This window comes from Chiloscyllium punctatum, chromosome 38, assembly GCF_047496795.1.
Source record: "Chiloscyllium punctatum isolate Juve2018m chromosome 38, sChiPun1.3, whole genome shotgun sequence".
NCBI lineage: Eukaryota > Metazoa > Chordata > Chondrichthyes > Orectolobiformes > Hemiscylliidae > Chiloscyllium > Chiloscyllium punctatum.
This window is the reverse complement of record NC_092776.1, coordinates 5,770,385-5,797,658: the sequence shown is the minus strand read 5'-3', so window position 1 is coordinate 5,797,658 and position 27,274 is coordinate 5,770,385. Positions and strand designations below refer to the sequence as shown.

Genomic DNA, 27,274 nt, shown 5'->3' with positions numbered 1-27,274 from the left:
AAGTTTGAGGGGGATCTGCCTCTGGAGGTAGTATGGACTGAAGTCAGAAATAGGAAAGGTGCAGTCACCTTGTTGGGTGTTTATTATAGGCCCCCCAATAGCAGCAGAGATGTGGAGAAACAGATTGGGAAACAGATTTTGGAAAGGTGCAGAAGCCACAGGGTCGTAGTCATGGGCGACTTCAACTTCCCAAATATTGATTGGAAGCTCTTTAGATCAAGTAGATTGGATGGGGCGGTGTTTGTGCAGTGTGTCCAGGAAGCTTTTCTAACGCAGTATGTAGAGTGCCCAACCAGAGGGGAGGCCATATTGGATTTGGTACTCGGTAATGAACCGGGACAAGTGATGGGCTTGTTAGTGGGTGAATATTTTGGTGATGGTGACCACAATTCTGTGACTTTCACCTTGGTTATGGAGAGAGATAGGTGCACATAACAAGGTAGATTTTACAATTGGGGGAAGGGAAATTACGATGCTGTAAGACGGGATTTGAGGAGCATACGTTGGGAGCATAGGCTGTCAGGGAAGGATGTGGTGGAAATGTGGAACTTTTTCAAGGAGCAGATACGACGTGTCCTTGATATGTATGTACCGATCAGGCAGGAAAGAAATGGTTGTGTGAGGGAGCCTTGGTTGACGAGGGAGGTTGAATGTCTAGTAAAGAGGAAGAAGGAGGCTTACATAAGGTTGAGGTAACAGGGTTCAGACAAAGCAGTGGAGGGATACAGGATAGCCAGAAGGGACCTGAAGAAAGGGATTAGGAGAGCTAAGAGAGGGCATGAAAAATCCTTGGCGGATAGGATCAAGGATAACCCCAAGGCATTTTATGCGTATGTGAGAAACCTGAGAATGACGAGAACGAGGGTAGGTCCGATCAAGGACAGTAGTGGGAGACTGTGTATTGAGTCGGAAGAGATAGGAGAGGTCTTGAACAAGTACTTCTCTTCAGTATTTACGAACGAGAGGGACCGTATTGTTGAAGAGGAGAGTGTGAAACGGACTGTTAAGCTAGAAGAGATACCTGTTAGGAAGGAAGATGTGTTGGACATTTTGAACAACTTGAGGATAGACAAGTCCCCCGGGCCTGACGGGATATATCCTAGGATTATGTGGGAAGCAAGAGAGGAAATTGCAGTACCGTTGGCAATGATCTTCTCGTCTTCACTGGCAACGGGGGTGGTACCAGGGGACTGGAGAGTAGCGAATGTTGTGCCCCTGTTCAAAAAAGGGAATAGGGATAACCCCGGGAATTACAGGCCAGTTAGTCTTACTTCTGTGGTAGGCAAAGTAATGGAAAGGGTACTGAGGGATAGGATTTACGAGTATCTGGAAAGACACTGCTTGATTAGGGACAGCCAGCACGGATTTGTGAAGGGTAGGTCTTGCCTTACAAGTCTTATTGAATTCTTCGAGGAGGTGACCAAGCATGTGGATGAGGGTAGAGCAGTGGATGTAGTGTACATGGATTTTAGTAAGGCATTTGATAAGGTTCCCCATGGTAGGCTTATGCGGAAAGTCAGGAGGCATGGGATAGAGGGAAATTTGGCCAATTGGATAGAAAACTGGCTAACCGGTCAAAGGCAGAGAGTGGTGGTAGATGGTAAATATTCAGCCTGGAGCCCAGTTACAAGTGGAGTTCCGCAGGGATCAGTTCTGGGTCCTCTGCTGTTTGTAATTTTTATTAATGACTTAGATGAGGGAGTCGAAGGGTGGGTCAGTAAATTTGCAGATGATACGAAGATTGGTGGAGTTGTGGACAGTGAGGAGGGCTGTTGTCGGCTGCAGAGGGACTTAGATATGATGCAGAGCTGGGCTGAGGAGTGGCAGATGGAGTTCAACCCTGCCAAGTGTGAGGTTGTCCATTTTGGAAGAACAAATAAGAATGCGGAATACAGGGTTAATGGTAGGGTTCTTAGTCAGGTGGAGGAACAGAGGGATCTTGGGGTCTATGTACATAGATCTTTGAAGGTTGCCACTCAGGTGGATAGAGTTTGTAAGAAGGCCTATGGAGTATTATCGTTCATTAGCAGAGGGATTGAATTCAAGAGTCGTGAAGTGATGTTGCAGCTGTACAGGACTTTGGTTAGGCCACAGTTGGAGTACTGTGTGCAGTTCTGGTCGCCTCACTTTAGGAAAGATGTGGAAGCTTTGGAGAGGGTGCAGAGAAGATTTACCAGGATGTTGCCTGGAATGGAGAGTAGGTCGTACGAGGATAGGTTGAGAGTTCTCGGCCTTTTCTCGTTGGAACGGCGAAGGATGAGGGGTGACTTGATAGAGGTTTATAAGATGATCAGAGGAATAGATAGAGTAGACAGTCAGAAACTTTTTCCCCGGGTACAACAGAGTGTTACAAGGGGACATAAATTTAAGGTGAAGGGTGGAAGGTATAGGGGAGATGTCAGGGGTGGGTTCTTTACCCAGACAGTGGTGGGGGCATGGAATGCGCTGCATGTGGGAGTGGTAGAGTCAGAATCATTGGCGACCTTTAAGCGGCATTTGGATAGGTACATGGATGGGTGCTTAATCTAGGGTAGAAGTTCGGCACAACATCGTGGGCCGAAGGGCCTGTTCTGTGCTGTATTGTTCTATGTTCTATGTTAACATTTTACCACTGGCTCCTATGGATTCCAGCTCACCAGCTGACAGTAAAGCCCCTGGTTGAGTTGAATGCCCTTCTGGAATCCTCAACTAGGCTGGAATGCAATTTCCCCGACTCCAAGGGGTGTTTTGCGAATCACTAGGAAGTGCTTTTCCATTTTGAAGAATGTTCCTATCAGCATAACCATTACCTTCAATCCCAACATTTTTGCCTTTAACCTGCTTCTGGTAAAATAGTTTTAGGCAGCCTCAAATGGACATCAGAGTCAAGGGTTCAAAATAAGGCCTTTACATTAAAATCTCTGGGTGTCAATGTCCAAGAAGGTGGACAGTTACTCACCTACGCTTGTCCCGGAAAACCTGACTACCTTCCCAAGTTTAAAATCAGCCTTTGAATTCATTTACTGTTTAAGTCTGTCCATTTCTCACTTTATTTTTCACTGTTGTTGTACATACTCTCTCACCTGCTCTGTTCTTTAGAATATCATATGCTTCCAGTTCGTAAGGCATCACCATGCTGTCAAATCTGCCCAAGTCAGTTGGTCCAATAATGGCCCTTTAGAGACAAGATGGATAAAATAAAACACGAAAATGTACCAAAACAAGTAAATACTCATACATCTATTAAGATGTGCAGATGCTATTCTGATAACGTAGGCAGGATAAGGAACTCCGAATAATTATGAATAAGTATTATTACAGCAGAATCAAGCAGTAGTTGCAAACATGTTTCAGAGATAATCTAAAACTTAGGAAGAAGTTTTCCACTTATGATTGCTCCAGGTTATCAACTATTGGATTCTTCAACTCAAACACAATCAGAAGCATGAAGACAGATAAACATTTTCAATATCTTCAGAGTTCATGAAGTACTCTTGGTTTATAATGCCCCTACAGGATTACTGGGCTACAGCGTTCTCCACCACTTTGTCAGAATCATTGGTGACCTTTAAGCGGCAATTGGATAGTTACATGGATAGGTGCTTAAGCTAGGACAAATGTTTGTCACAACATCGTGGGCCGAAGGGCCTGCTCTGTGCTGTATTGTTCTATGTTCTATGTTTTATGTTCTACTTCACTGCCAGTGGATTTGAAGGCAGAGAAGACAAATGAGATCTAGTAGCTGGCTTTCCTGCTGGCTGCCTGCCTTAAACCGGTCTGAAATTTACAGGAGACAGCACAATTGCTGGGTGATCCAATAGTCTTGGTTCTAGTAAGTCTAAAGTAGTATTTTAACAGCATGATCACATTGCGCAGCCCATTTCATACAGGAAGACCAGCAGCTTTAGGTACACAAGATGGTGTCATACAAAGAAATCAAAAGAACGGGCGGAGAGAGAGACCTTCTTACCTCCCTTGAGCCTCGTCAGATATATCACTCTGAAAATGAACCCACCCCCTTTAAACGTTTCAACATCTCTCCCTCTTTAAACCCTGAGTCCCTTAAACTCTCAAAACGCTGCTCCCCACCCACCCTTTCACTGGGACCCCTGACCCTTGTCTTACCTGAGGTCATTAGCATGATGAAATTGCTTTTAGGCCCAGCACTGGCCACATATCCTCTCTGGCACTGCTCGTCTACTGAGCTGTTGGGCATTTAATCTGTTTGCAGTTCTTTAAGGTGTGACCACCTCAAAAGAAAGAAGCAGAAGTCCTGTCTTAAAGCAAGCAATGCTGCTCCTAATGTTGAATTGCTGCAGGTTGGCCAATGGGATTATGGGTGGGTTCCTCTCCAGCTTTTTAGCCAGGGAGGTGAGGATTGCAATTTCCTATAAAATCCAGCTCAATGAACCTAAATACTTTCCTAATTGGTGGTGATATTAAATTGGATCAATTTCACACTGCAGAACTTTCCTACTTCAGAGGAAAATACTACCATTGATCACAACAGGAATCAGGGCTGAAAAGGTTGAATGGCACAGATCCGTAAGATGCAAAGCATCAATCAGCGTTATATAAAAATGGGTATTTTAACTGTACAACACAAGGTCAGTGGGTAAAAACTAATTTACAAGTGAGGAAAAATATTTCCTTATTTTGCTTAAACAATATTTGCCTCCTCAATGTTATCTTTGTTTCTGGTAAAAACTTGTTTAGTTGAAAATTTTGAGGGTGACTGGACTTTTCTTGTATCTAAACTTATTTCAAATAAAGTATCAAAGATAAAACATTCTACTTAATAAGTAGATAGTTTTAATGCAAACCTAGACTAACATAAAGCTACTTTCAGACACTCAATAAAGCTAGTCTCATGGGAATTGTACACTATTATAATTAACAAAGTGTTTTCAGAAATGTGTTGTCTCTTCATTGATAAAATACATGTTTAATTATCTCTTGATAACTATTCTGTCAAAAAAAATCCAAGAGTAATAATTTACATATTTATGCAAATACAAGATTTATTTAAAATAAACCATTATGTGGGTCATGTTGACATGTGAATTGTTTATATGTTTAATAGAGCAGCAAATTAGAAAAAGAACATTACAGTGTCAGCCTTGGGTCATTGGTCACACTCTCACATTACAGTCATAAAGTATGGGTGAATATAGGGGTATGGGTGGGTTGCGCTTCGGCGGGTCAGTGTGGACTTGTTGGGCCGAAGGACCTGCTTCCACACTGTAATGTAATCTAATCTAAAAAAAACCCTCCACTTCAGCAACCTGAGCACATAATCTGGGTCAACATTTGTAAGCAAATTCTACCCTGCATAAGTTTGGATGCTACTAAACTGAAGCCACTGCCCTGTCTGCTCTACCAGCTGCACATAAAAGATTCCATGGCATTATTAGGGTTTCCAACTATGATTAAATGAAAGCCTACAGATTTCATCACATCAATTGCCTCCAGGAATTACAGACCAGTCGGTTTAACTTCAGGCAGAGGAAAAATTCTTGAAACAATTATTAGTGCAGAATTAATTATCACATAAAAAAAAGGGGGTTAATTATGAAGGGTCAGCGGATTTCATAAGATAACATCATGTTTAACAAACCTACTGGAGTAATTTTGAAGAGGTAACAAAGAAAACTGATGGTGTGGGGAAGTAATGGCCAAGTGGCATTATCGCTGGACTGTTATTCCAGGGGCCCAGGTAATGCTCCAGGGACCAGGGTGCGAATGCTGCATGGTGGAATTTGAATCCAATAAAAAAATCTGGAATTAAAAGTTTAATGATGACCTTAAATTGATTGTTTGAAAAACCCACCTAGTTCACTAATGCCCGTGAGGGAAGGAAAGTGACTCCAGACCCCCAGCAATGTGGTTGATATTAGGGAAGGACAATAAATGCTAGCCTAGTCAGCAATGCCCTCATCCTGTGAATGAGTAAAAAAAAGCTATTGTTTTCTGTATTTGGACTTCCAAAAGGTGTTCAATAAAGTGCCACAAAACAGATTTTAAAGAAAATATAAAACACACAGGATAAGTGGAACAATAGTAACATGGATATAAAATTGGCTGAGGGGTAGGAAACAAACAACCATAGTTAATGGATACTTTTCAGGAAGGTTTGTCGAGGACTTCCCTAGAGTTGGGATTCTGGTTTTCCCTGATTTATGTTAATGATCCAGATTTTGGTGTAAAAGAAACAATTTTCAAATTTTTAAATGAATCAAAACTTGTAAATTGTGACACAAAAACAGAGTGCTGGAGGAATTAAATGTCTTACAGCATCTGTACAGAGAAAACAGAATTAATGTTTTGAGTCCTTGTCAGAACTGAAAATAGCTGTGAAATGGTGGTATTTATGCTGAAGATGGACTTGGGAGAGGAAAGGTGAGTGTAGTGAATAGAATACATGGATATGGTGCTGAGAGAGAGAGTGCAGCAGTATAAAACTACAAAAACATGTTTACCATTTGATGGAGTGGGCAGATAAATGGCAGATGAAGTTCAAAGTGGAGAAGTGTGAGGTGTACATTTTGAATTAAAGAACATGGAGAGATAGCACCTGCTAATTTATAATATCATAAAGGGTGTGCAGGAGTTGAGGAACCAGGGTGCATATATGCATGTCAGGTGATAGCAGGCCCAGTACATTGAGCAGTTTATAAAGCACAAAGTACTCTAGGCTTTATTATTGGGGTATAAAGTAAAGGAGCAACAAGATCACATTGAATTTGAATACAGCGCTAGTTGAACCTCACCCAGAGTATGGAGTACTGTTTGGGTGCCTCACTTAAAGAAGGTTATAAAAGTATTAGAATTGTTCAAAAGTCATGAGAATTATTCCAGGAATGGGATAAGATGGAAAAGGTGGGATTGCTTTTCTTGGAGAGGAGAAAGCTAGCAGGAGATTTGTCAAGGTTTTCAAAACTATGAGCGAACAGGGAAGAGTGACAGGGAGAAGCTGCAAAAGGATTGAGAATGAGAGGGCACTGATTTAAAATAATGGACAAAAGAAACAAATGTGATGTGAGAAATTACGGTTACGATCTGGAATGCATTGCCTGGAAGTGTGGAGGAGGCAGGTTCAACTCAAGTATTCAAAAAGACATTAGATGGCTGTTTTAAATATAGCACAGTCATAGTTATGGCAAAAAAGGAAGCAGAGTGATACAAGTCATAATACTCATTCAGAGATCTGGTGCAGACACAAAACAGACAAATGGGCTCCTTCTGCATCAGTAACACATCTGTGATATGACATTCACCAACTCAGCAGAACATTCCACGTGACACACTGCTTGAAAGAAAAAATGATGCTTCACCCCATTGGATAATGACTGACTGTTAATATACAGCCTTTTCTTAAACACCCATTTGTGGTATTTTTATATCTGGTAAAGAGAAATGCTCAAACAAAATTATAAAAAAAACCTTTTTTTTAACATCCATAGGACAATAGAAATGATACAACGCAGAAGAGGTGCATTTGGCCCATCTTGTCCATACTGACCCAAAGACACCCAGTGGCCCTTTTCTAATCCCAGCTTCCTGTACACAGCCCAGAGCCCTGCAGTTTACAACAGTTAAGGTGCAGATTCAGGTACTTTTAAAAAAAGTTTAGGGTCTCTGTCTCAACCACTACTCAGGCAGCAAATTCCAGACACTCACCGCCCTTTGCATAAAAAGGTTTTTCCTCAATCCCCTCTAATCCTTCTGCCACTTAGCTTGAATCTATGACCCCTGGTTTTTGAATTCTCTGCCAAGAGAAACCGATTCCTTCTATCTATTGTACCTCTACCCCTCACAATTTTGTATACCGCAGTCATGTCACCCCTCAGCCTTCTCTGTTCCAAGAAAAACAACCTGACCCTTGCCAATTCCTCCTTGTAGCAACAATTCTCCAGCCCTGGCAACATTCTATTAAATATTCTCTGCACTCTCTCCAGAGCAATTACATCCTTCCTGTAATGTGATGTTAAGAACTACACACAATATTCCAGCTGTCGTCTCACCAGTGTCTCATTCAGTTTCATCATTATATCCTTACATGTATTTTTACTCTGTCAAATAAGGAGAGCATTCCACATGTCTTCTTGTGGTAACTCTGTGATTCGTATCTGAGTTAGACACATCGGGTTCCTGAAGGTAGGTCTTAATTCCTGGAGACTTTTTGGCAATGGTGGAGAATTGGCAACCCTAAGCGCTACTTGTGAAAGAGCAATTGAGGTGTCCCCAGTTCCAGACTAATATTTATTGCTTATTAATCATCAATACAAATCAGCTATCATATCTCCCTGAATGACTATAATAAACACACTTCACGTAATTTGTTGCTGTGAAGAACTTTGGAAACTTTCTAAAGTTTTGAGAAATTCATTGTCAACATAAGCTCCTTCCTTCCTTAAAGTGTCTTCTGCACCAATCTGCAAAATTGTTTTTTTCATCAAAAATGACTAAAAGGGGATACAATTTATTACAGTCTCACCTGTGACGTATAAACAAACTCAAACGTGTTCAGAAACTCTGAATTTTAACAATCAAATTATTTGCCACTTAAAAAGTGTAATTGAATTGAACTGAATTTATTGTCACGTGTCCGGAGCCACAGTGAAAAGCTTTGTCTTGCCAGCAGTACAGGCAGTTCACAGAGTCAGGTAGCATAGATAGTAAATAATAGATAAACAGCGGCAAAAACAAAACACAGGTACAGGCAAATGTTAAGAGTTTGTGAGCCCATTCAGTATTCTATTCTAATATCTTCTTTGGTACAGGTAAAGCTATTCACAATTGAAATCAAAGGGTTTAGCTGAAAATGTAAATATGCTGTGCGCAACATACAACTTCAGAAGGAGACAGACAAGTAACTAATGAAGTTTACTTCTACTAATACATGTGTAACTGCAACATTGGTGTGTTTAGTTATGAATTGCCTTCAACCTCAACCTAGCTACACTGGAGCTCTGTTGGGACTTACAAAATACGTTTAAGTCTTTCCTGACCCAAATTTCACCCCGGTTCCCTCCCCCACCCCATTATTCCATACCATGAGAAGAACATAGATTTAGACACTTATCTAAATGTCAGTGGCCAGACAAATTACCACAGTCCAATAGCTACTTCTCACCCAATTCTCATGCTTCATGGCAGGAAGTTGGCAAGCAGCTTACATACTGCCTGTTGCTTAGATTCTGTTGCAAGTGGATAGAATTCTAACTTCAACCTGTAGTTTCCTTCTGGAAAACTGCTGGGTGTTAAAATATCCTCATATGCACTTTTAGTTGTTGACTTATTTTGTTCACATTGCCTTATTTTAGTCATTGGAGAGTGATAAAGGAAATGTCATGATTTTATTTTTGTTGACAAATATTAACACGTAAAGGAAGTCTTTGAGCATTCATAAAGAGTCTTTCGATAGGGTATAATGTGATAGCACAGCATGACATCTTAAGCAGGGAATATACTAAAAGAGGAGCAACTTTTGCCTGAAGCCAAGTATCTTAAAAAGAATGCTAAAGGTGGTTGAGTTAACCACAGTTCTAATAAAAATGAAGACATTAACATGATAAAACTCTGTTTTGAGCTCACGATCTCAGTTATATTGTTAGAAGATGGTCAGACCTCAGATTTAGGTTTTATTTATTGTCCCATATACTCGAGTATGAGGTACAAAAGTACAATGAAAAGTGTACCACGTAGCCACTCACGGCACCATCTTAGGTACAAACAATCTAGGTACAAAATCTTAGTTACAGAAATAGACAAGTAAATTGAAAAATTCAGCACCATAATCATTTTAGCTTAAAAGTAGAAAAATAAAGAAATAAGTTAAAAGCTAAAGTTAAATCAGATATTATATGACAAAATGGCCAAAAACCATTATTAATAACCTGAGTTGTGCAACTCCCAGTAGCCAGTTCCAGAATTTCCTTAGCTATGGTATGATGTATGGTGAGGGAAGTTTAAGGTGGAGTAAGGAAAATCTTGTACTTTAGTAATGTCTTGTTCAGAAACATTGTAAATTGCTTCTCATACGATTAAAATTCAGTGACCGTTGTCATGCAGGCAAACAAAGGGAAAGGAAAACAGCATATTTCCCTCTTCTAAAATGAAGTAGATTAAAACCAACCATAAGAGTTACAGCACTATAATTTTATATTAACAAAATTATATCCTTCAGTTATAATGACTTGTAATTCATCATGTGTGAAATTATGGAGTGTAAATCTCATCCTAAAACTCCTTGGAAATAACACCCTGCAACATTGGCACATTGTTATATTCTATAGAATCAGCTTGTTGTCTTAATTGATAAATTATTGAACAATTTAACACTGAGGCATTTGCATGCATTCAGTACACAATGGTTCTACTCTCCTCAAATCAATAACCATTATTTAATACTTTTGTCCTGTCTTAAATAAAGGAAGAGCATAAAAATGATTGTATTATTAATGGAGCAAGACTCTAATTCACAGTACTCCTCTTACCGGATCTCTCTCAATATCAGCAATTTCTCCGGTTTATCTAATATAGAAAGTAGGGGCCGCACCAAGTCTTCCACTCCACCACCTGAAACAAACTAAAAACAAAGCTGAGACTTAAGTTTTATTTAAAACACAAAGCACCTACTGTATAAAAGGACTGTAGTGTGATACACCATAGGTATAACTTAATGATATTTTAGGCAGAAAGCAGAATAATTTTTCACAAAGAGGACTCTCTAAGTTTGTACTGATAGAGTGAACAAATGAAATAGAAACTTTATTTGTTTTTTTTCAGAACTGCTCCTACTCTGACATTATAACTTAACCAGAAATGCGGCTGGAATACAGTTTGTGTATGTAAACAGGCCTTCCACTCCTCTTCTAAATATGGCAAATGGACTAGCTGTGGAATTTCAGTCTCTTGTCAACAATCATAAATATGTTAGATAGATAATTTAAGGAAAGTAGGATGAATGGTTATGGCAATTTGGCAAACTCCTGGAATTAAGGTTGCTGTTCAAATTCAGGTGAAATACCACCTTAGACTGGATGGCCCACTGGCTTGTTTCTGTGTAATTCTATATAATGATGTGTGAAATAATATTTTACTGCCATCTAGTGGAAGATTAAATATTAATAAAATATTTTAAAATTACATTTCAACATTAACAATAAGATGAAAAGCAGTTTATATGAGAATTAAGCATGAAAAACCTTTTATAAGATATGTTTCTGATTTTTGTTATGCACTGTTCCCTGAATGATTTATTCCAAGTGTTCTTTGGAGGGAAGGGTACATTAAATATTTGGTTATGCTTTTTATAGAACGCATGGAGACTATGAAAAAAATGTATTTTGTAGCAAATACATTCCATAACATAAATTTATTGTTCCTGAAAAATCATTGTAGCAATTTTTTTCAATAACTTACTCAGCAGTTAAAAATCACACAACACCATGTTATAGTCCAACAGGTTTAATTGGAAGCACACTAGCTTTCGGAGCGATGCTCCTTCATCAGGTGATTGTGGAGGGCTCGATCGTAACACAGAATTTATAGCAAAAATTTACAGTGTGATGTAACTGAAATTATACATTGAAAAATTGATTGTTACATCACACTGCAAATTTTTGCTGTAAATTCTGTGTTACGATCGAGCCCTCCACTATCACCTGATGAAGGAGCGATGCTCCGAAAGCTAGTGTGCTTCCAATTAAACCTGTTGGACTATAACCTGGTGTTGTGTGATTTTTAACTTTGTACACCCCAGTCCAACACCGGCATCTCCAAATCATTACTCAGCAGTGTAATGTTACATTACAAATCTCTACCTCAGAGGATTATGGGTGCTGTCGTCACATACAGAGACTGATAAATTTTTGTGTACTAAAGTAATTAAATAATATGGGAAATGATGCTGGGAGGTGCAAGTGAAATAGATGATTTGCCATAATCATCTTGAATGGTGCAACATATGGAAAAGGCAGATTGGGCTAATTCTACTTCTATTTTTAATGTTCTCTTTATCAATTTTATACTTATGACTGAGCAGGAATAATGGTGGTCTGTTATTGCCACAAGTTAATGCACTGTGTGAAAGAAATACCTGCTTACAGTGACGCAAAACTGCATTGACTTCATCTTGATTCAGGAGCTTTCTGGCAATGTCTTCAATCACAGCTAGCGCATGGCTATACATGTCTGCTGTTGAGAGGCCATGCTGATCTCGCTGGGAGCCCAAAATGTCAAAGTGATGACCTCTTTCTTTATCTTGAACCAAAAGTGGACACAAAAATCCAAATTACATTCACTACTTTGCTGGTAAAGAAGGAAATCTAATTTGAATGACAAATAGAGGTCAGAACCACTCAAGAATGACCTGAATAGAGCTATGCTATATCAATAGAGTAATTGGTAAAAAGTGAAAAAAGGCACAGTGATAAGTATTATAGTTAAAAACACAAAGATCCTAGTCAAGTTAAGCAAATGCTGTTTTTCTTGGCTGTTATGCAAAAGTTATTTTTTAACAAATGCAGTAAGAACTGAAGTTTTCCACATCCAATACTTTCTAAATCATAGTACAAAGAAATAGATTTTCATGTTGCAACTAAGACTTTCTCCAATACAAACAATATTTTAAAAAAATAGATTTCATAGCAGTTCAAGCATTCAAAAAAGCATTATGTTTTGCATGGAAATAAAGCAGGCTCAAAACAAAACCATCCTTAATTACTAAGCATTCTCAGGCACATGTGATATATTTACCCCGCTTAAGACTTCTGATGACGAATCTTTGAACAGCCGTCACTATAATGGAAACAAAGGTAAATAAAGTGGCTCTGTATTCAAACCTGTACATTAACTCAATGGGAACATTATAGTGTTATTATTTTTCAATAGGTAGGCTTAAAATTCATTAATAAATATTTTGAGAACAAGAAAAAAAACCTCTAATGAAAGACCGTAATTTATTTGATAATACAAGTTGAAAAGTAGTGTTTTCTTATGGCTATTACTCTTGATACTCTATTTGGAATTTAGTCACAGCTGGAGACTTCTAGAAGACAACAAAAATGCTTTAGGGATGTCTTCAAGGCATCTCTAAAGAGCTCAAACAACCTAAGCTAGATATGGAAGTCCTTGGCTTGTGATTGACTATAGTGGAGAACAGGAGAAAGTGAGGACTGCAGATGCTGGAGATCAGAGTCAAAAAGTGTGGCGCTGGAAAAGCACAGTCGGTCAGGCAGCATCCAAGGTGCAGGACAGTCGATGTTTCAGGCATAAGCCCTCCATCAGGAATAATAGAAAACACTCACCCGGAAAGGCACCAAACAAATTAAGAGACTTGTTGGGAATGTGCAGAGGCAATGTTGAGGCATCAGAAGAAGCATATAAAATTCCAAACAACTTATCTACCCAAACTTTCAAGAACCATCTACTCTGTGAGTGGCTATATAAGCAAATTGTGTATTGGACTATGAGCTATCTCTGAACCTATCAAACTGGCATGGAATCACGTGTGATCCTCAGGGACTTCCTAAAAGGATTCTCACAGACAGAATCACTCGTGATCTCCGTCTGGGGAAAGTTATTCATTGTTAACCTGGTGATTCTCATTGACACTTATTCACTCACCTGCCCACGTTTTATGCAATGTATTTACGATTTAACAAAGTAACTGAATTTTTGAACACATACTATTCAATTTTGGCAAGGACATTGGGCATATGACGATAGATATCTTGTAATTTTCCTGATTAGCTTTGTAAATTTGAAAAGAAAAGTAGAATAATTGTGAAATGAGTTTAAAACCCGAAAAATAAAAGTCCAATACATGTGAAAAAACATGCATCTTGAGGAAAAAGCTGAGCTGTTTAGGACTAACAATTTTTTTGTGTACCCAGAATTTCAGTGCTCTCTCTCTTTCTCTCTCTCAGGCACTGATTAATGTTAAGGCTGTAATCTCATGGGTACTATCACCTTAACAGCTCCAGTCCAGGAAGCCAGTTTTGTAAGTCACTCTGGATAAGAGTTATTAACAGACCTGTAACTAAGAATGGAATGAGGACCCTTCCAGGTCTGTATTCCGAAGGATTACAATGTGTTGCTTTTACTCTCTAAACCTATTGGGGCTTTCATGTTCTAAATTGTTTTATAAACATTTGACAAATACATAAATATCTTGCAAATCAGACATTGGTAAAGAAGAATTACAAAAAAGAAAAGACTGCAGAAAATAGGAAACTCCATGTGGAAATGTGAATGTATTAGAATTTTCAAAGTTGGTCATAATTTTAATTGAGATATAGCTGAAGTACTGACAAGCTCTTTGAAAGTAGAGAGAAAAGATTCCAATTGTCTTATGTTAGCACACTGTTATACTATTTCTGATTTGTGCGCAATTTAGAACTCTGAAAAAGGGTCACTGGACTTGATTCATTAGTTCTGTTTTCTTTCCATAAATGCTGCCAGACCTGCTGAGTTTCTCTAGAAATTTGTTTTTGTATGCTTCAGATGTCCAGCATCTGCAATCCTTTGTTTTATTACATTCAGCCTGAAAGTTGCAGGGTCTATCAAACAATAATGATATAAATGACTAATTACTCTGTTCTTTTTGGTGCTGGCTATGAGAGGAATATTGAATAGGACACCTGAATAATTACATGCCTTACTTGGTTCAATGTTTCATTTCAAAGATGCGCATGTTAACTTGTATAATATTCCAAGTCACATATCATCCCTGTCCTTGCAGACGTATAATGACTCTCAGTGTGGTAATTTTAAAGCTTGATTCCTGATTTTCAAATACTTCCATTGCTGTGTTGCTCAGTAACTGTAACAGGTCAGATTTCCATAGCTCTATCTTATATGACCCAACTTTCAATTGACTAGACCTTAACCTCCAGAAATATCTCACTAAACATTTCCAACTTTCACTCTTCCTTCAAGTTCTTTTAAATCTACCTGTCCCAATGTATTTTTATGTGGGTCAGCAGCAACATTCATCTGATAATGCTCCTGTGAAATTTTTTGGGGACATTTCACGACATTGAAAGAACTTTGTTAACACAGTTTGTTATGTCTTGAAATGAATATTCCATCAATACAGCGCTGAGGGTATCAATTTAAGTTACAATTACTTCATGACTGCAGTGGGTCTTCAACTCACACCTTCTTGGCAAAAATGCTACAATTGACTCAAGATGAGTAATACATGATGGATTAGAGTCTAGAATCATAGAGATGTACAGCATGGAAACAGACCCTTCGGTCTAATTCGTCCATGCTGACCAGATATCACAACCCAATCTAGTCCCACCTGCCAGCACCTGGCCCATATCCCTCCAAACCCTTCCTATTCATATACCCATCCAGATGCCTTTTAAATGTTGTAATTGTATCAGCCTCCACCACTTCCTCTGGCAGCTCATTCCATACACGTACCACCCTCTGCGTGAAAAGATTGCCCCTTAGGTCTCTTTTATATCTTTCCCCTCTCACCCTAAATCTATGCCCTCTAGTTTTGGACTCCCCGACCCCAAGGAAAAGACTTTGTCTATTTATCCTATCCATGCACCTCATGATTTTATAAATCTCTGTAAGGTCACGCCTCTGCCTCCGACGCTCCAAGGAAAACAGCCCCAGCCTGTTCAGCCTCTCCCTACAGCTCAAGTCCTCCAATCCTGGCAACATCCTTGTAAATCTTTTCTGAACCCTTTCAAGTTTCACAACACCCTTCCAATGGGAAGGAGACCAGAATTGCACGCAATATTCCAAAAGTGGCCTAACCAATGTCCTGTACAGTCGCAACATGATCTCCCAACTCCTGTATTCAATACACTGACCAATAAAGGAAAGTATACCAAACGCCTTCTTCACTATCGTATCTACCTGCAACTCTACTTTCAAGGAGCTATGAACATGCACTCTAAGGTCTCTTTGTTCAGCAACACTCCCTAGGACTTTACCATTAAGTGTACAAGTCCTGCTAAGATTTACTTTCCGAAAATGCAGCACCTCACATTTATCGAAATAAACTCCATCGACCATTCCTCAGCCATTTGGCCCATCTGATCAAGATCCCATTGTAATCTGAGGTAACCTTCTTTGCTGTCCACTACACCTCCAATTTTGGTGCCATCTGCAAACTTACTAAGTATACTTTTTATGCTCACATCCAAATCATTTATATAAATGATGAAATTCAATCCGAAGTATGAAGAAGTTTAAAATAAAGCTATATCAGCCTGTAGGAGGTATCACAAGTTTTAGCTTGTGAATTGATGAAAAAATGTGGACAATCAGGTCGACTGATGATGACATGCTTAGTATATTGGAAAGTGGAAGATTTATACCACTTAACTTTAATACCCATTTATAGAACTGGAATAAGCAAGAAGGAATGTAATAGCCTCAGGGGATATATCATTGTCTGAACAAGTCCCAAGTTTGCTGAAATGTATTGAAATATTTAATGTTGCTGTACAATTTTCATAGAGAAGAAACAGTTGTATTGTGAGTTCTTATATATTTTGCTCTTTATAAGATTAATTAAAACATTTTACCTTTATTTAAGAAAGGCTGCAAGGACAAGACAGGGAACTATAGACCGGTGTGCCTCATGTCAGTGGTGAATAAATTGTTGGAGGTGATTCTAAGAGACAGGATCTACATACTGTCTTTAAGCTATACTTTTTCATTTTCTTTTGTTCTTAAACTATCAAAATGGCAGTGGATTATGGTGAGAAATGAAAGCTTTTCACTGTATTTTATTGTATTTCACTGTAAACTACACGTGACAATAAATCATTCATTTATTCACATGCATTTGGAAAGGCACAGACTGATTTGAGATAGTCAGCAAGGTTTTGTGCTTGGAAAATTGTGTCTCACACACTTGATTGAGTTTTTTGAAGAGGTGACTAAGAAGTTAAATTAAGGTAGAGTGGTAGTTATTGTCTTTGACAAGGTTCCGCATGATAGTTTGGTTAGTAACAGAGCTAGTCAATTGGATACAAAATTGGCTTGATGGTCGGAGACAGATGGTGATGGTAGACGGTTATTGTCCAGAGTGGAGGCCATGATCGGTGATGTGCCACAAGCATTGGGGCTGGGTTCTCTGTTGTTCATTTTTTTAAAAAACATTTTGGATGAGAACATAGGAGGCATGATTAGTAAGTTTTCTGATGACACCAAAATTGGTAATACAGTGGACAGTGAAAAAGGTTATCGGAGAGTACAACGGGATCTTAATCAGTTGGGCCAGTGGGCTGAGAATCACAAGTAGTGTTCAAAGCAGATAAGTGTATGATGTTGCATTTTGTTAAGACAAAATGGGCGGCACGGTGGCACAGCAGTTAGCACTGCTGCCTCACAGCACCAGAGACCCGGGTTCAATTCCTGCCTCAGGCGACTGAATGTGTGGAGTTTGCACATTCTCCCCATGTTTGCGTGGGTTTCCTCCAGGTGCTCCGGTTTCCTCCCACAGTCCAAAAATGTGCAGGTTAGGTGGACTGGCTATGCTAAATTGCCCATAGTGTTAGGTGAAGGGGCAAATGTAGGAGAATGGGTCTGGGTGGGTTGCACTTTGGAGAGTCGGTGTGGACTTGTTGGACCAAAGGGCCTGTTTCCATACTGTAAGTAATCTAATCTAAATGAGGGCAGGATTTACACAATAAATGATAGGGGCTTTGGGGGGTGTTCTGGCACAGACAGAAAAGGGTTGCAGGTACATAGCTCCTTGAAAGTTGTGTCACAGGCAGTCAGGATAGTGACAAAGGCACGCTTGCCTTCATTGCTCAGAGAACCGAGTACAGGAATTGAGGCGTCATGTTATAGCTGTAACATTGTAAGACATTGGTAAGGCACATTTGGAGTACTATGTAAAATTCTTGTTCGTAGACTTGAAAGGGTGCAAAAAAGATTTATAAAGATGTTACCAAGACTGGAAGGCTTGAATTATACAGAGAGGCTGGATAGGCTGGGACTTCTATCCTTCGAGTGTACGAGGTTGAGGAATAGCATTATAGAGGTTTATAAAATCATGAAGTGCATAGATAAAGTGATTAGCCAAGGTCTTTTTTCAGGGTAGGGGAGTCCAAAAATAGAGGGCACAGGTTTAAAATGAGGGGGGAAAGATTTAAAAAAAGACCTAAGGGGTAACTTTATCACTTAGAGTATGGTGCGTATATGGAACAAGCTGCCAGAGGAGGCGGTGGAGGTGACAACATTTAAAAAACCTTTGGACAGGTACATGGATAGAAAAGGTTTTGAGGGATATGAGCCAAGCACAGGGAAATGGGAATAGTTCAGTTCAGGAAACCTGGTCAACTTGGATTCGTTGGGCTGAAGGGCCTGTATGACTATGACTCTAAAATGTTGTCACTTGGGTTGACCTTGATTTGTAAAGTATGATTACTGAATAAAATGAATATTACAAAAAAATTACATTTAGACTTTTCGCAATGTATTCTAAACATGTTGATATATTTTTTAAAATTCTTAGAGGTTTCCAAGCTTAAATTTGCTGAAATATATGGTCAACTTGTAATCAAAATGTGAGTTGAAACTATATTGGGAGTGAATGGGTTGAAAAAGCATGATAAAGTTTGTTAAGGGTGAAAGTAGTAAAAATCCAGCAAAAGGTTTTTTTTAAATTTACCTGTGGAACATAGTCGTTGCTAGCTGGCCAAAATTTATTGTCTGTTCCTAGCTGTCCTTGAGAAAGTGGTAGTGAGCTGCCTTCTTAAACTGCTACAGTCCATGTGCTGTAGGTTGACCCACAGTGCCCTTAGGGAAGGAATTCCAGGATTTTGACTAAAGGAAAAGCAATATATTTCCACGGCAGGATGGTGAACTGGCCTGGAGGGGAACTTGAAGATTGTGGTGTTCTAATGTATCTACTGCCCTTGTCCTTCTAGATGGAAGTGGTTGTGGATTTGGAAGATGCTGAATTTCTGCAGTGTATCTTGAAGATATTACACACTGCTGCTTCTGAAACTCAGTGGTGGAGGAAATGGACACTTGTGGATGTGTTGTCAATCCCACAAGCTGCTTTGTTTGAGATGGTGTCAAGGTTCTTGAGTGTTGTTGGAGCGGCACTCATCCAGGAAAGTGGAAAGTATTCCATCATACTCCTAACTTGCGCCTGTAGATGGTAGACAGTCTTTGGGGAATGAGGAGGTGAGTTACCTGCCACAGTATTCCTAGACTCTGAGCTGGTCTTGTAGCCATTGTGTTGGGTGGAGAGTTTAATTGAGTTTCTGATCAATGGTAACCCCCAGCATGTTGATAGTTGGGAATTCATTATGGTAACACCATTGAATGTCAAGGGGCATGATTATATGTCTGTTATTGGAGATGGTCATTGCCTGGCATTTGTGCAGTGCAACCATTACTTGCTACTTGTCAGCCCAAGCCTGGATATTGTCCAGCACTTATTGCTTCAGTATATGAGGGGTCACCGTAATCACATAGTCTTCTATTACACACAGCCCATTGCTAGCCACTAACTGTCACCATTAACAGCTATTCACCCTCCTTGTCAGATTGTTATCCAACTGTTTTTCTCTCTCTTTGGGCTCTCATCCCACCTACCGTTTACTTCTTACACCCAGCCCTATCTTCTGCATAAAAACCCACATTTTCCAAGCTACCATCAGTTCTGAGGAAAGATCAATGGACCTGAAACATTAACTCTGATTTCTCTTCACAGATGCTGCCAGACTTGCTGAGCTTTTCCAGGATTTTCTTTTAGATTAGATTCCCTACAGTATGGAAACAGGCCCTTTGGCTCAATATGTCCACACCGACCCTCTGAAGAGTGACCCACCCAAACACACTTCCCTCTGACAAATGTACCTAACACTATGGGAAATTTAGCATGGCCAATCCACCTGACCTGCACATCTTTGGACTGTGGGAGGAAACCAGAACACCCGGAGGAGACCCACACAGACACAGGGAGAATGTGCAAACTCCACACAGACAATCGCCCAAGGTTGGAATCAAACCTGGGTCCCTGGTGCTGTGAGGCAGTAGTGCTAACCACTGAGCCACCGTGCCGCCTCAGAAAGAAAGAGCTGCCATACATTGGCCGGGAGTCGAACCTTGGCTTCCCGCGTAGGAGGAGAGAATTCTACCATGTCTGTTTTTGTTTCTGATTTACAGCAGCTGCAGTTCTTTTGGTTTATATTTTAACTGACTGTTGTTCATCCCTTATTTTAATTTGAAAGGTTGGCTGACCCTTTGGTTCAGCAGCAGCTCACCAGAGGTTCAGTTCAAGCTATCCATGAAAGAAGCAAAGTCCTCTTCCCCACTGATGGCAGCAAGAAGCCCTCCCATCAGACCCAGGTGGCTTGCAGCAATATCACAGAAACAGGTCAGCATTACTGGTCCAGACAAAGGAACCCAGATACAGTGTGGTAAAAAGATAGGTTTTCCTCTAAATTGTAGGTAAAAACAATGACTGTAGATGCTGGAAACCAGATTCTGGATTAGTGGTGCTGGAAGAGCACAGCAGTTCAGGCAGCATCCAAGAAGCTTCGAAATCGATGTTTTGGGCAAAAGCCCTTCATCAGGAATAAAGGCAGTGAGCCTGAAGCGTGGAGAGATAAGCTCGAGGAGGGTGGGGGTGGGGAGAAAGTAGCATAGAGTACAATGGGTGAGTGGGGGGAGGGGATGAAGGGAGGAGAGGGTGGAGTGGATAGGTGGAAAAGAAGATAGGCAGGTAGGACAAGTCCGGACAAGTCATGGGGACAGTGCTGAGCTGGAAGTTTGGAACTAGGCTGAAGTAGGGGAAGGGGAAATGAGGAAACTGTTGAAGTCCACATTGATGCCCTGGAGTTGAAGTGTTCCGAGGCGGAAGATGAAGTGTTCTTCCTCCAGGCGTCTGGTAGTGAGGGAGCGGCGGTGAAGGAGGCCCAGGACCTCCATGTCCTCGGCAGAGTGGGAGGGAGAGTTGAAATGTTGAGCCACGGGCCGATGTGGTTGATTGTTGCGGGTGTCCCGGAGATGTTCCCTAAAGCGCTCTGCTAGGAGGCGCCCAGTCTCCCCAATGTAGAGGAGACCGCATCGGGAGCAACGAATACAATAAATGATATTAGTGGATGTGCAAGTAAAACTTTGAGGGATGTGGAAGGCTCCTTTAGGGCCTTGGATAGAGGTGAGGGAGGAGGTGTGGGCACAGGTTTTACAGTTCCTGTGGTGACAGGGGAAAGTGCCAGGATGGGAGGGTGGGTTGTAGTGGGGGGGGGGCGTGGACCTGACCAGGTAGTCATGGAGGGAATAGTCTTTGTGGAAGGCGGAAAGAGGTGGGGAAGGAAATATATTCCTGGTGGTGCAGTCTGTTTGGAGGTGGCGGAAATGTCGGCGGTTGGTCGGGTGGAAGGTGAGCACCAGGGACGTTCTGTCCTTGTTACGGTTGGAGGGGTGGGGTCTGAGGGCGCAGGTGCAGGATGTGGACGAGATGCATTGGAGGGCATCTTTAACCACGTGGGAAGGGAAATTGCGGTCTCTAAAGAAGAAGGCCATCTGGTGTGTTCTGTGGTGGCTCTGTCAGGGTAAGTGGCACTATCTCCTCACTGAAAACACATACTCATATGATCTTTACTTTGTCTAATTGTACCACACAAAGTCATGTAAGATGATCATATCCAAGCCTCAGGACAACATGGTGATGTGTACTGTTATGAAGGTGTAGGCAGCCACTGTACCTTTAAGAGAGAGTGAAAGCTGTCAAGAGTGTGCTGAAAAATTTAAAAATGTAACATTTGGCTGTGAAACAAATTGCTGAGCTTGCTATGATACACAACAAATTCGAATTTGGCCCAAGATACAAAAATATAGAATTTGAATTTTATTGTTTTGACAACATCAAACCATTGAGTCAATTCAATGTTTTGGGGTATAAAAATCGGGCAATTTGAACAGTTAGCCAGAGCGACAAAGAGTACCAACAAACACACTGCTCACAGAGATGCTCTCTGAAAGGTACCTTTTCACATGAAATCTGTGAAGCAGAAGATCAAAGAAAAGAAGAAAGGAAGATACAGAAGACAATCAATACATCTGACTGGTTTTGAAATTTGATATTTTATTAACTTAATCGGAAGGTTTTGTCAGATCAGTATATAGTTGCAGAGTGGGAGGAAGAGAAATTGATCAGACAAAGGAGCATTGCAGTGTAGATAGTTGTTATTTAATGTTCTTTTTTTCTTGGAGTTGTAGAATAAATTGTTTTTTTTCTTTAAATAATGGGATTCAGTCGTTCTTTGTCACTCATACTTTTACAGATTACAAAGCAAGGTGAGCCTTTCTGTGTATCTGGTTTAAAATAGTAGAAGAGTTTACCCTGTGTTTTAACAGTACTGACTGTTTGACAGTCACCTCACTCTTTCAATGTTTAAACACTTCCCAGACTGTGTTTTATGCTCTCTTATTGCAGAGGGCTCAGAACCTTAGAATGCTCATAAAGTGTTTGCGCACACATTCCAATCATATTCAATCCTTCTCCTCATCTGTTTGCAGGACAAGATCACTCATAACATGAGGGAATGGGTCCAGACTAGCAGAGGGATGACAGGGGTAAATGAATCCTCACTTCATATGAGCAAAAGCCTGTACGGCTCCTATGGAATGACCAAGACCATACCTGCGCTAATGGGGAGATAGGAATGCAGCAAAAAGCTAGTGAGGAACCATGAAATTTGCTGTTCTCAGATGTTTTAACCTGGATGGTGGCAATTTATTGAGTATTATTGGAGCCGCACTCAACTAAGCAATCAGAAAGTAGTCCATTACACTCCTATTTGTGTTTTGTCAATTATGGACAGGTGGTGGTGCAGTTAGCTACTGCAGAATTCCTATCCTCTGGCCTTCTCTTGCAATCACATTTATATGATTAGTTCAGTTTCTGTTCAATAGTAACTCCCAGCACGTTCATATTTGGGGTTTCAGTAATATATATTCATTTTCACTGTTGTAATGTTTGCAGTTCTCTTATTGTATGTTTGTATGCTTGTCTGAAGTGAACAATCAGGAGAATTTTCTTTCACGTTGAAGGCAATATTAGTCTTCCAATGGGACACACACTATTAGTCTAACATTATCAACAAGATATGTGCCTAATGCTGTTCTCATGTCACAGCTAAGATAGATCTATGCATTTGAGGACTGCAGTAGAGGCTTACAAGATTGATTTCAGCCTTGTCCAATAAAGTCAGAGTGGGAAAGATGGGCCTAGAATCATGGCACCCACAGATATGAGTCAATCTAGTAATAGAGACATGTAGCTGGGCTCTGCAGGGTACAGAAAGGAAAGATTTTTCCCCTGGCAGTGTCTCCATATGGTAATGTAAAGTTTGTGATTTATATATATTTTAATAAAATTTATTTCGAGTTTGATTTTTTGATTTGAATTAATGGCATTTGAGTTTCCAATTTGTCTGATGGGGTTTAATGATTAACTTGGAAGTAATTCTGTAGTCAAGGGAGGCAATTCTTTAAAAACACAATGTGAGAGGAAGACTTCCTGGAGAGTAATGGTTGTTATTTGTAAGAGATAATTTCATATGCAAACAAATTGTTCAGAAGGTCAGGAAGTGATTTTGTTTTCTCTTCTTGACTGGGGGTAAAGAGGTTTTGTTTTAAGTTTCGGTATGGGCAGTACTGGCAGAGTCTTGGCTGAAGCTGGATGCATAAGATAGTTGCTCCTGAAAAAGGGAAAAGATAATTCAGCATTGGTAAAAATAGATTTCCTCAGTGTAAGGTATTTGGTGACAGTTTCAGGCCTGAAATGTTTGGTTAAAATCCTGAATGGGTTACTTGAAGCTAAAGTGGTCCCATTATTGAGGCTGATTATTTTATAACTTTCTGTGACCAGTCCCACCATGAAACCATATGCACACTTGACAATGGCCTTCAAATACCCACCTACCAGATCCAATTCCATCTTGAGTGTGAATTTATCCCGTCTGTGAGCCTTTAGTGCATCTCCAGATATCAGCTTCCTGCAGCAAGCATTATGCCCTAACCCATGTCCCTGAAATTCTTTTTTATTGGCCGTCGCCCAAAAAGACCCAGGACAAGACAGAAGCTGCACCCCCAAACTGATAGTGCCCTACTGCTTGATAGATAAAACACCATCCCGGAAAGGCAGTGCCCCACTGGACACTTCATCCCTTTCCCTGCTTTCGCTCTAGCCTGCCCAGCGATCACAGCCACTCTCCTCACCTCAGCCACAAAGATCATACTTGGGAAACTTATACAGCAGTTTAAACAACATTTGTTCACAGCCATATCATAATAAATTGAAAGCAGAAAGTACTTAGTTTGAAGTACAAAAAGAACTGAAGTTCACCTCGTATGCACTCTTCTTATGCATCCTTAAGCTAGTACTTTTCAATTCGGTAGAAGTTAATTGGGAATGACCACTTAATTTCAGCAAATTGTGCTTTTAATGAGGTGCGGATGGGCTTCCTGACATCTGCAGTCAGAAAGATCGACTGCCTTTTGAGGTTGGAGAATGTACTATCAAGAGTTTATTCTGTAGGTGAGAATCTTATTTTTTGACTTCCACCCAATTGAATTGACCCATTTATCATTCTTCTCACCTCCTCTGGAGATTGAAAAATTCCATCAAATAAGTTCATAAATGCCAAAACAGCTATAAAGTGTATTTCTGATCAAGCAATACAGCTGTACATTTATTGTTCCATAGTTCTGCTTCATTTCATAACATTCATCATTAAAGTGATGAACAATTTAAAAACAAAATTAATACACATACTGAAGTTGTAGCAGAATGATGGAACATATACTATATCTATATTGCTAAAAAGTTTCAAGTAAAATATTCCTTTTGTTGATAATTTTGTGGGTTGCTGAGTTCAATACAACAACTTTCATTTGTATCGTGTATTTGCAAAGAAAGCAGAAAAGTTTCAAAGTGATTCACAGGTATAAGGAGAAACAGTTTTTGAGTCAAAGGTGTAGAACCAATCAAAAGGTGGAGAACCAGTTCAAAAAACTGAATCAAAATGGTGAAATCTAAAGGAGGACTGTAAGGGGGAAGGGTATGGAGAGACGAAGGGCTTTAGTGAGAAGGGGAGGAGTTTAAAGACAGAAAACAGAAAGTGGAGCTAGATTTGCTGTCAAGATACAATATCACCTTGCTTCCACAGTGACACCTCATTACTTTTCTCTTACCTTTATCTGTTTCTGAGCGAGATGGGGATTTGGACCTGATTTTATCTTTTAGAATTTGCTCACTTGACTGTCTTCCAGATAGAGTGCCTCTGAAAAGCAGGTTCATAAATGTTTTGGAGCGCTCCAACTTTGTTCCTTCTGTAGAAGTCTTTTGCTTCTTTTTCTTCTTCTTCTTGTCTTCTAGCAAAGTTAAAAGATGAAATTGAGAAAAGATTATGCAACTAATCCTCTAAAATTATTAAACTGTCCTCTCCATAGAGAGTTTCAAATAGTGGGAGCAGACACTGGAGAATTTGCCATGGGGTCAGTGTACCCAATTCAAGTTCTTGATGTCTCTGGATTATTAAGATTAGTAGCTGTAGAATCAAGGATATTGTCAAAGAATCACAATTTTGGTAAGAATCACAATTTTGGTGTTCACATCTTATTTTAAAATTTCATATTTGATTTAATTTGATCTATTGTAGTCATGTGTACCTAAGTACAGTGAAAAGCTTTGTCTTGTGAGCAGTACAGGCAGGTCATGGCAAACAAGGACATACAGACATATTGATTCAGAAATAAGTTTGTTTCACCTTCTTTTGGAAGTCTTGACTCTAATTATGGTACAAATTCACAGGCGGCCACTACTCCTTGATATTTAGCTAAGTGGCCATTCTGTATGAGTGATCCTGGAAATTGAAGTCTAAATATAGCTGATCTCAAAAACCCAGCTTTGAAATATTATGATTCATCCATTTGCCAAAGCAAGTTAGTCTGTCTCCGTAACTGTTTATCTGCATTTTATAATTTAATACAGACTTCAGTCTGTTCTCTCCTCTACTTGACCAACTCCCCTTACCAGTTTATTTGTAAATCCACCACCAATTCACCCAAACAACCGATTAAAACAAGATTTGGAGATACCGGTGTAATTAAATCAAGGATCAACTTATTGTTGCCCTGGTGGGCACTGCAACAAGAATGAAAATGAAGTGCAGCAAAATTAGATCTCTTCTTGTACATATGAAGTTTTTTTGAATTATAGATGTACAAATTATAGTCCTTAACCATTATGTCACCTTCCTGATGATAACAGTGGGTTTTGACTTGACAGTAGGTCTTCTGGAATCAGAGGAAATGTGGTTCATGTGTCATTTTGTTTATGCTGGAAACCCAGCATGTAAATTCAGGCCTCATTACTAGTTTGTTTCTGGTGACAGCTGAACGGAGTCCAATCCTGTTATCACTTTTTAAATAGAGAAACTGCAAAAGAGCAACACATGGGGGTTTTTTTCAGTCATATTTGATAAGCTGTGTATTAAACCCTTTAATCCTACAGCTGGAAACAGTTATGTACTTGTTTTCCAAGACATTAGAAACTAAACAAGTTTACTTGAATGGTAAGAAATTGCAGCACACTGCTGTGCAGAGGGACCTGGGTATCCTTGTGCATGAATCACAAAAGGTTGGTTTGCAGATGCAACAAGTAATTAGGAAGGCAAATGGAATTTTGTCCTTCATTGCAAAAGGGATTGAGTTTAAAAACAGGGAGGTTATGTTGTAGCTGTGTAGGGTGCTGGTGAAGCCACACCTGGAGTATTGCATGCAACTTTGCTCTCCTTGCTTGAGAAAGGATGTACTGGCACTAAAAGGTCTGCAGAGGAGGTTCACTAGGTTGATTCCGGAGTTGAGGGGCTTAGTTTATGAGGAGACACTGAGTAGACTGAGATTTTATTCATTGGAATTTAGAAGAATAAGAGGATTTTATAGAAGCAGATAAAATTATGAAGGGAATAGCTAAGATAGAAGTAGAGAGGATGTTTCCACTGACAGGTGAAACTAGGACAAGAGGGCAGACCTCAAAATTAGGGGGTGCCAGATTTAGAATTGAACTGAGAAGGAACTTCTTCACCCCAGAAGGTTGTGGATCTATGGAATTCCCTGCCCAGTGAAGTGGTTGAGGCTTCCTCAGTAAGTGTTTTTAAAGCTAGCTAGATAATTCCTTTACTGTGCAAAAAATTAAGTGTTGTGGTGAGAGGGTTGATAAGTGGAGCTGAAGCCATGAAAAGATCAGCCATGATCTTATTGAATGATGGAGCAGGCTCGGGAG

At 39.9% G+C, this 27,274-nt stretch overlaps 1 protein-coding gene across 4 annotated transcripts in view; it reads right to left on the bottom strand.

Annotated features, from left to right (window-relative positions):
• pdzd7a (PDZ domain containing 7a) overlaps positions 1-27,274 on the bottom strand; it is a 106,519-nt gene that overhangs the window by 39,755 nt on the left and 39,490 nt on the right. For all 4 annotated transcript variants that reach the window (XM_072557073.1, XM_072557076.1, XM_072557074.1 and 1 more), the window contains 5 exons: positions 25,183-25,362; positions 12,742-12,783; positions 12,083-12,246; positions 10,479-10,570; positions 3,063-3,154 (listed from right to left, as the gene is read on the bottom strand). In XM_072557073.1, coding sequence (XP_072413174.1) covers positions 3,063-3,154; positions 10,479-10,570; positions 12,083-12,246; positions 12,742-12,783; positions 25,183-25,362 — 570 coding nt within the window. The remainder of the gene's footprint in view (positions 1-3,062; positions 3,155-10,478; positions 10,571-12,082; positions 12,247-12,741; positions 12,784-25,182; positions 25,363-27,274) is intronic.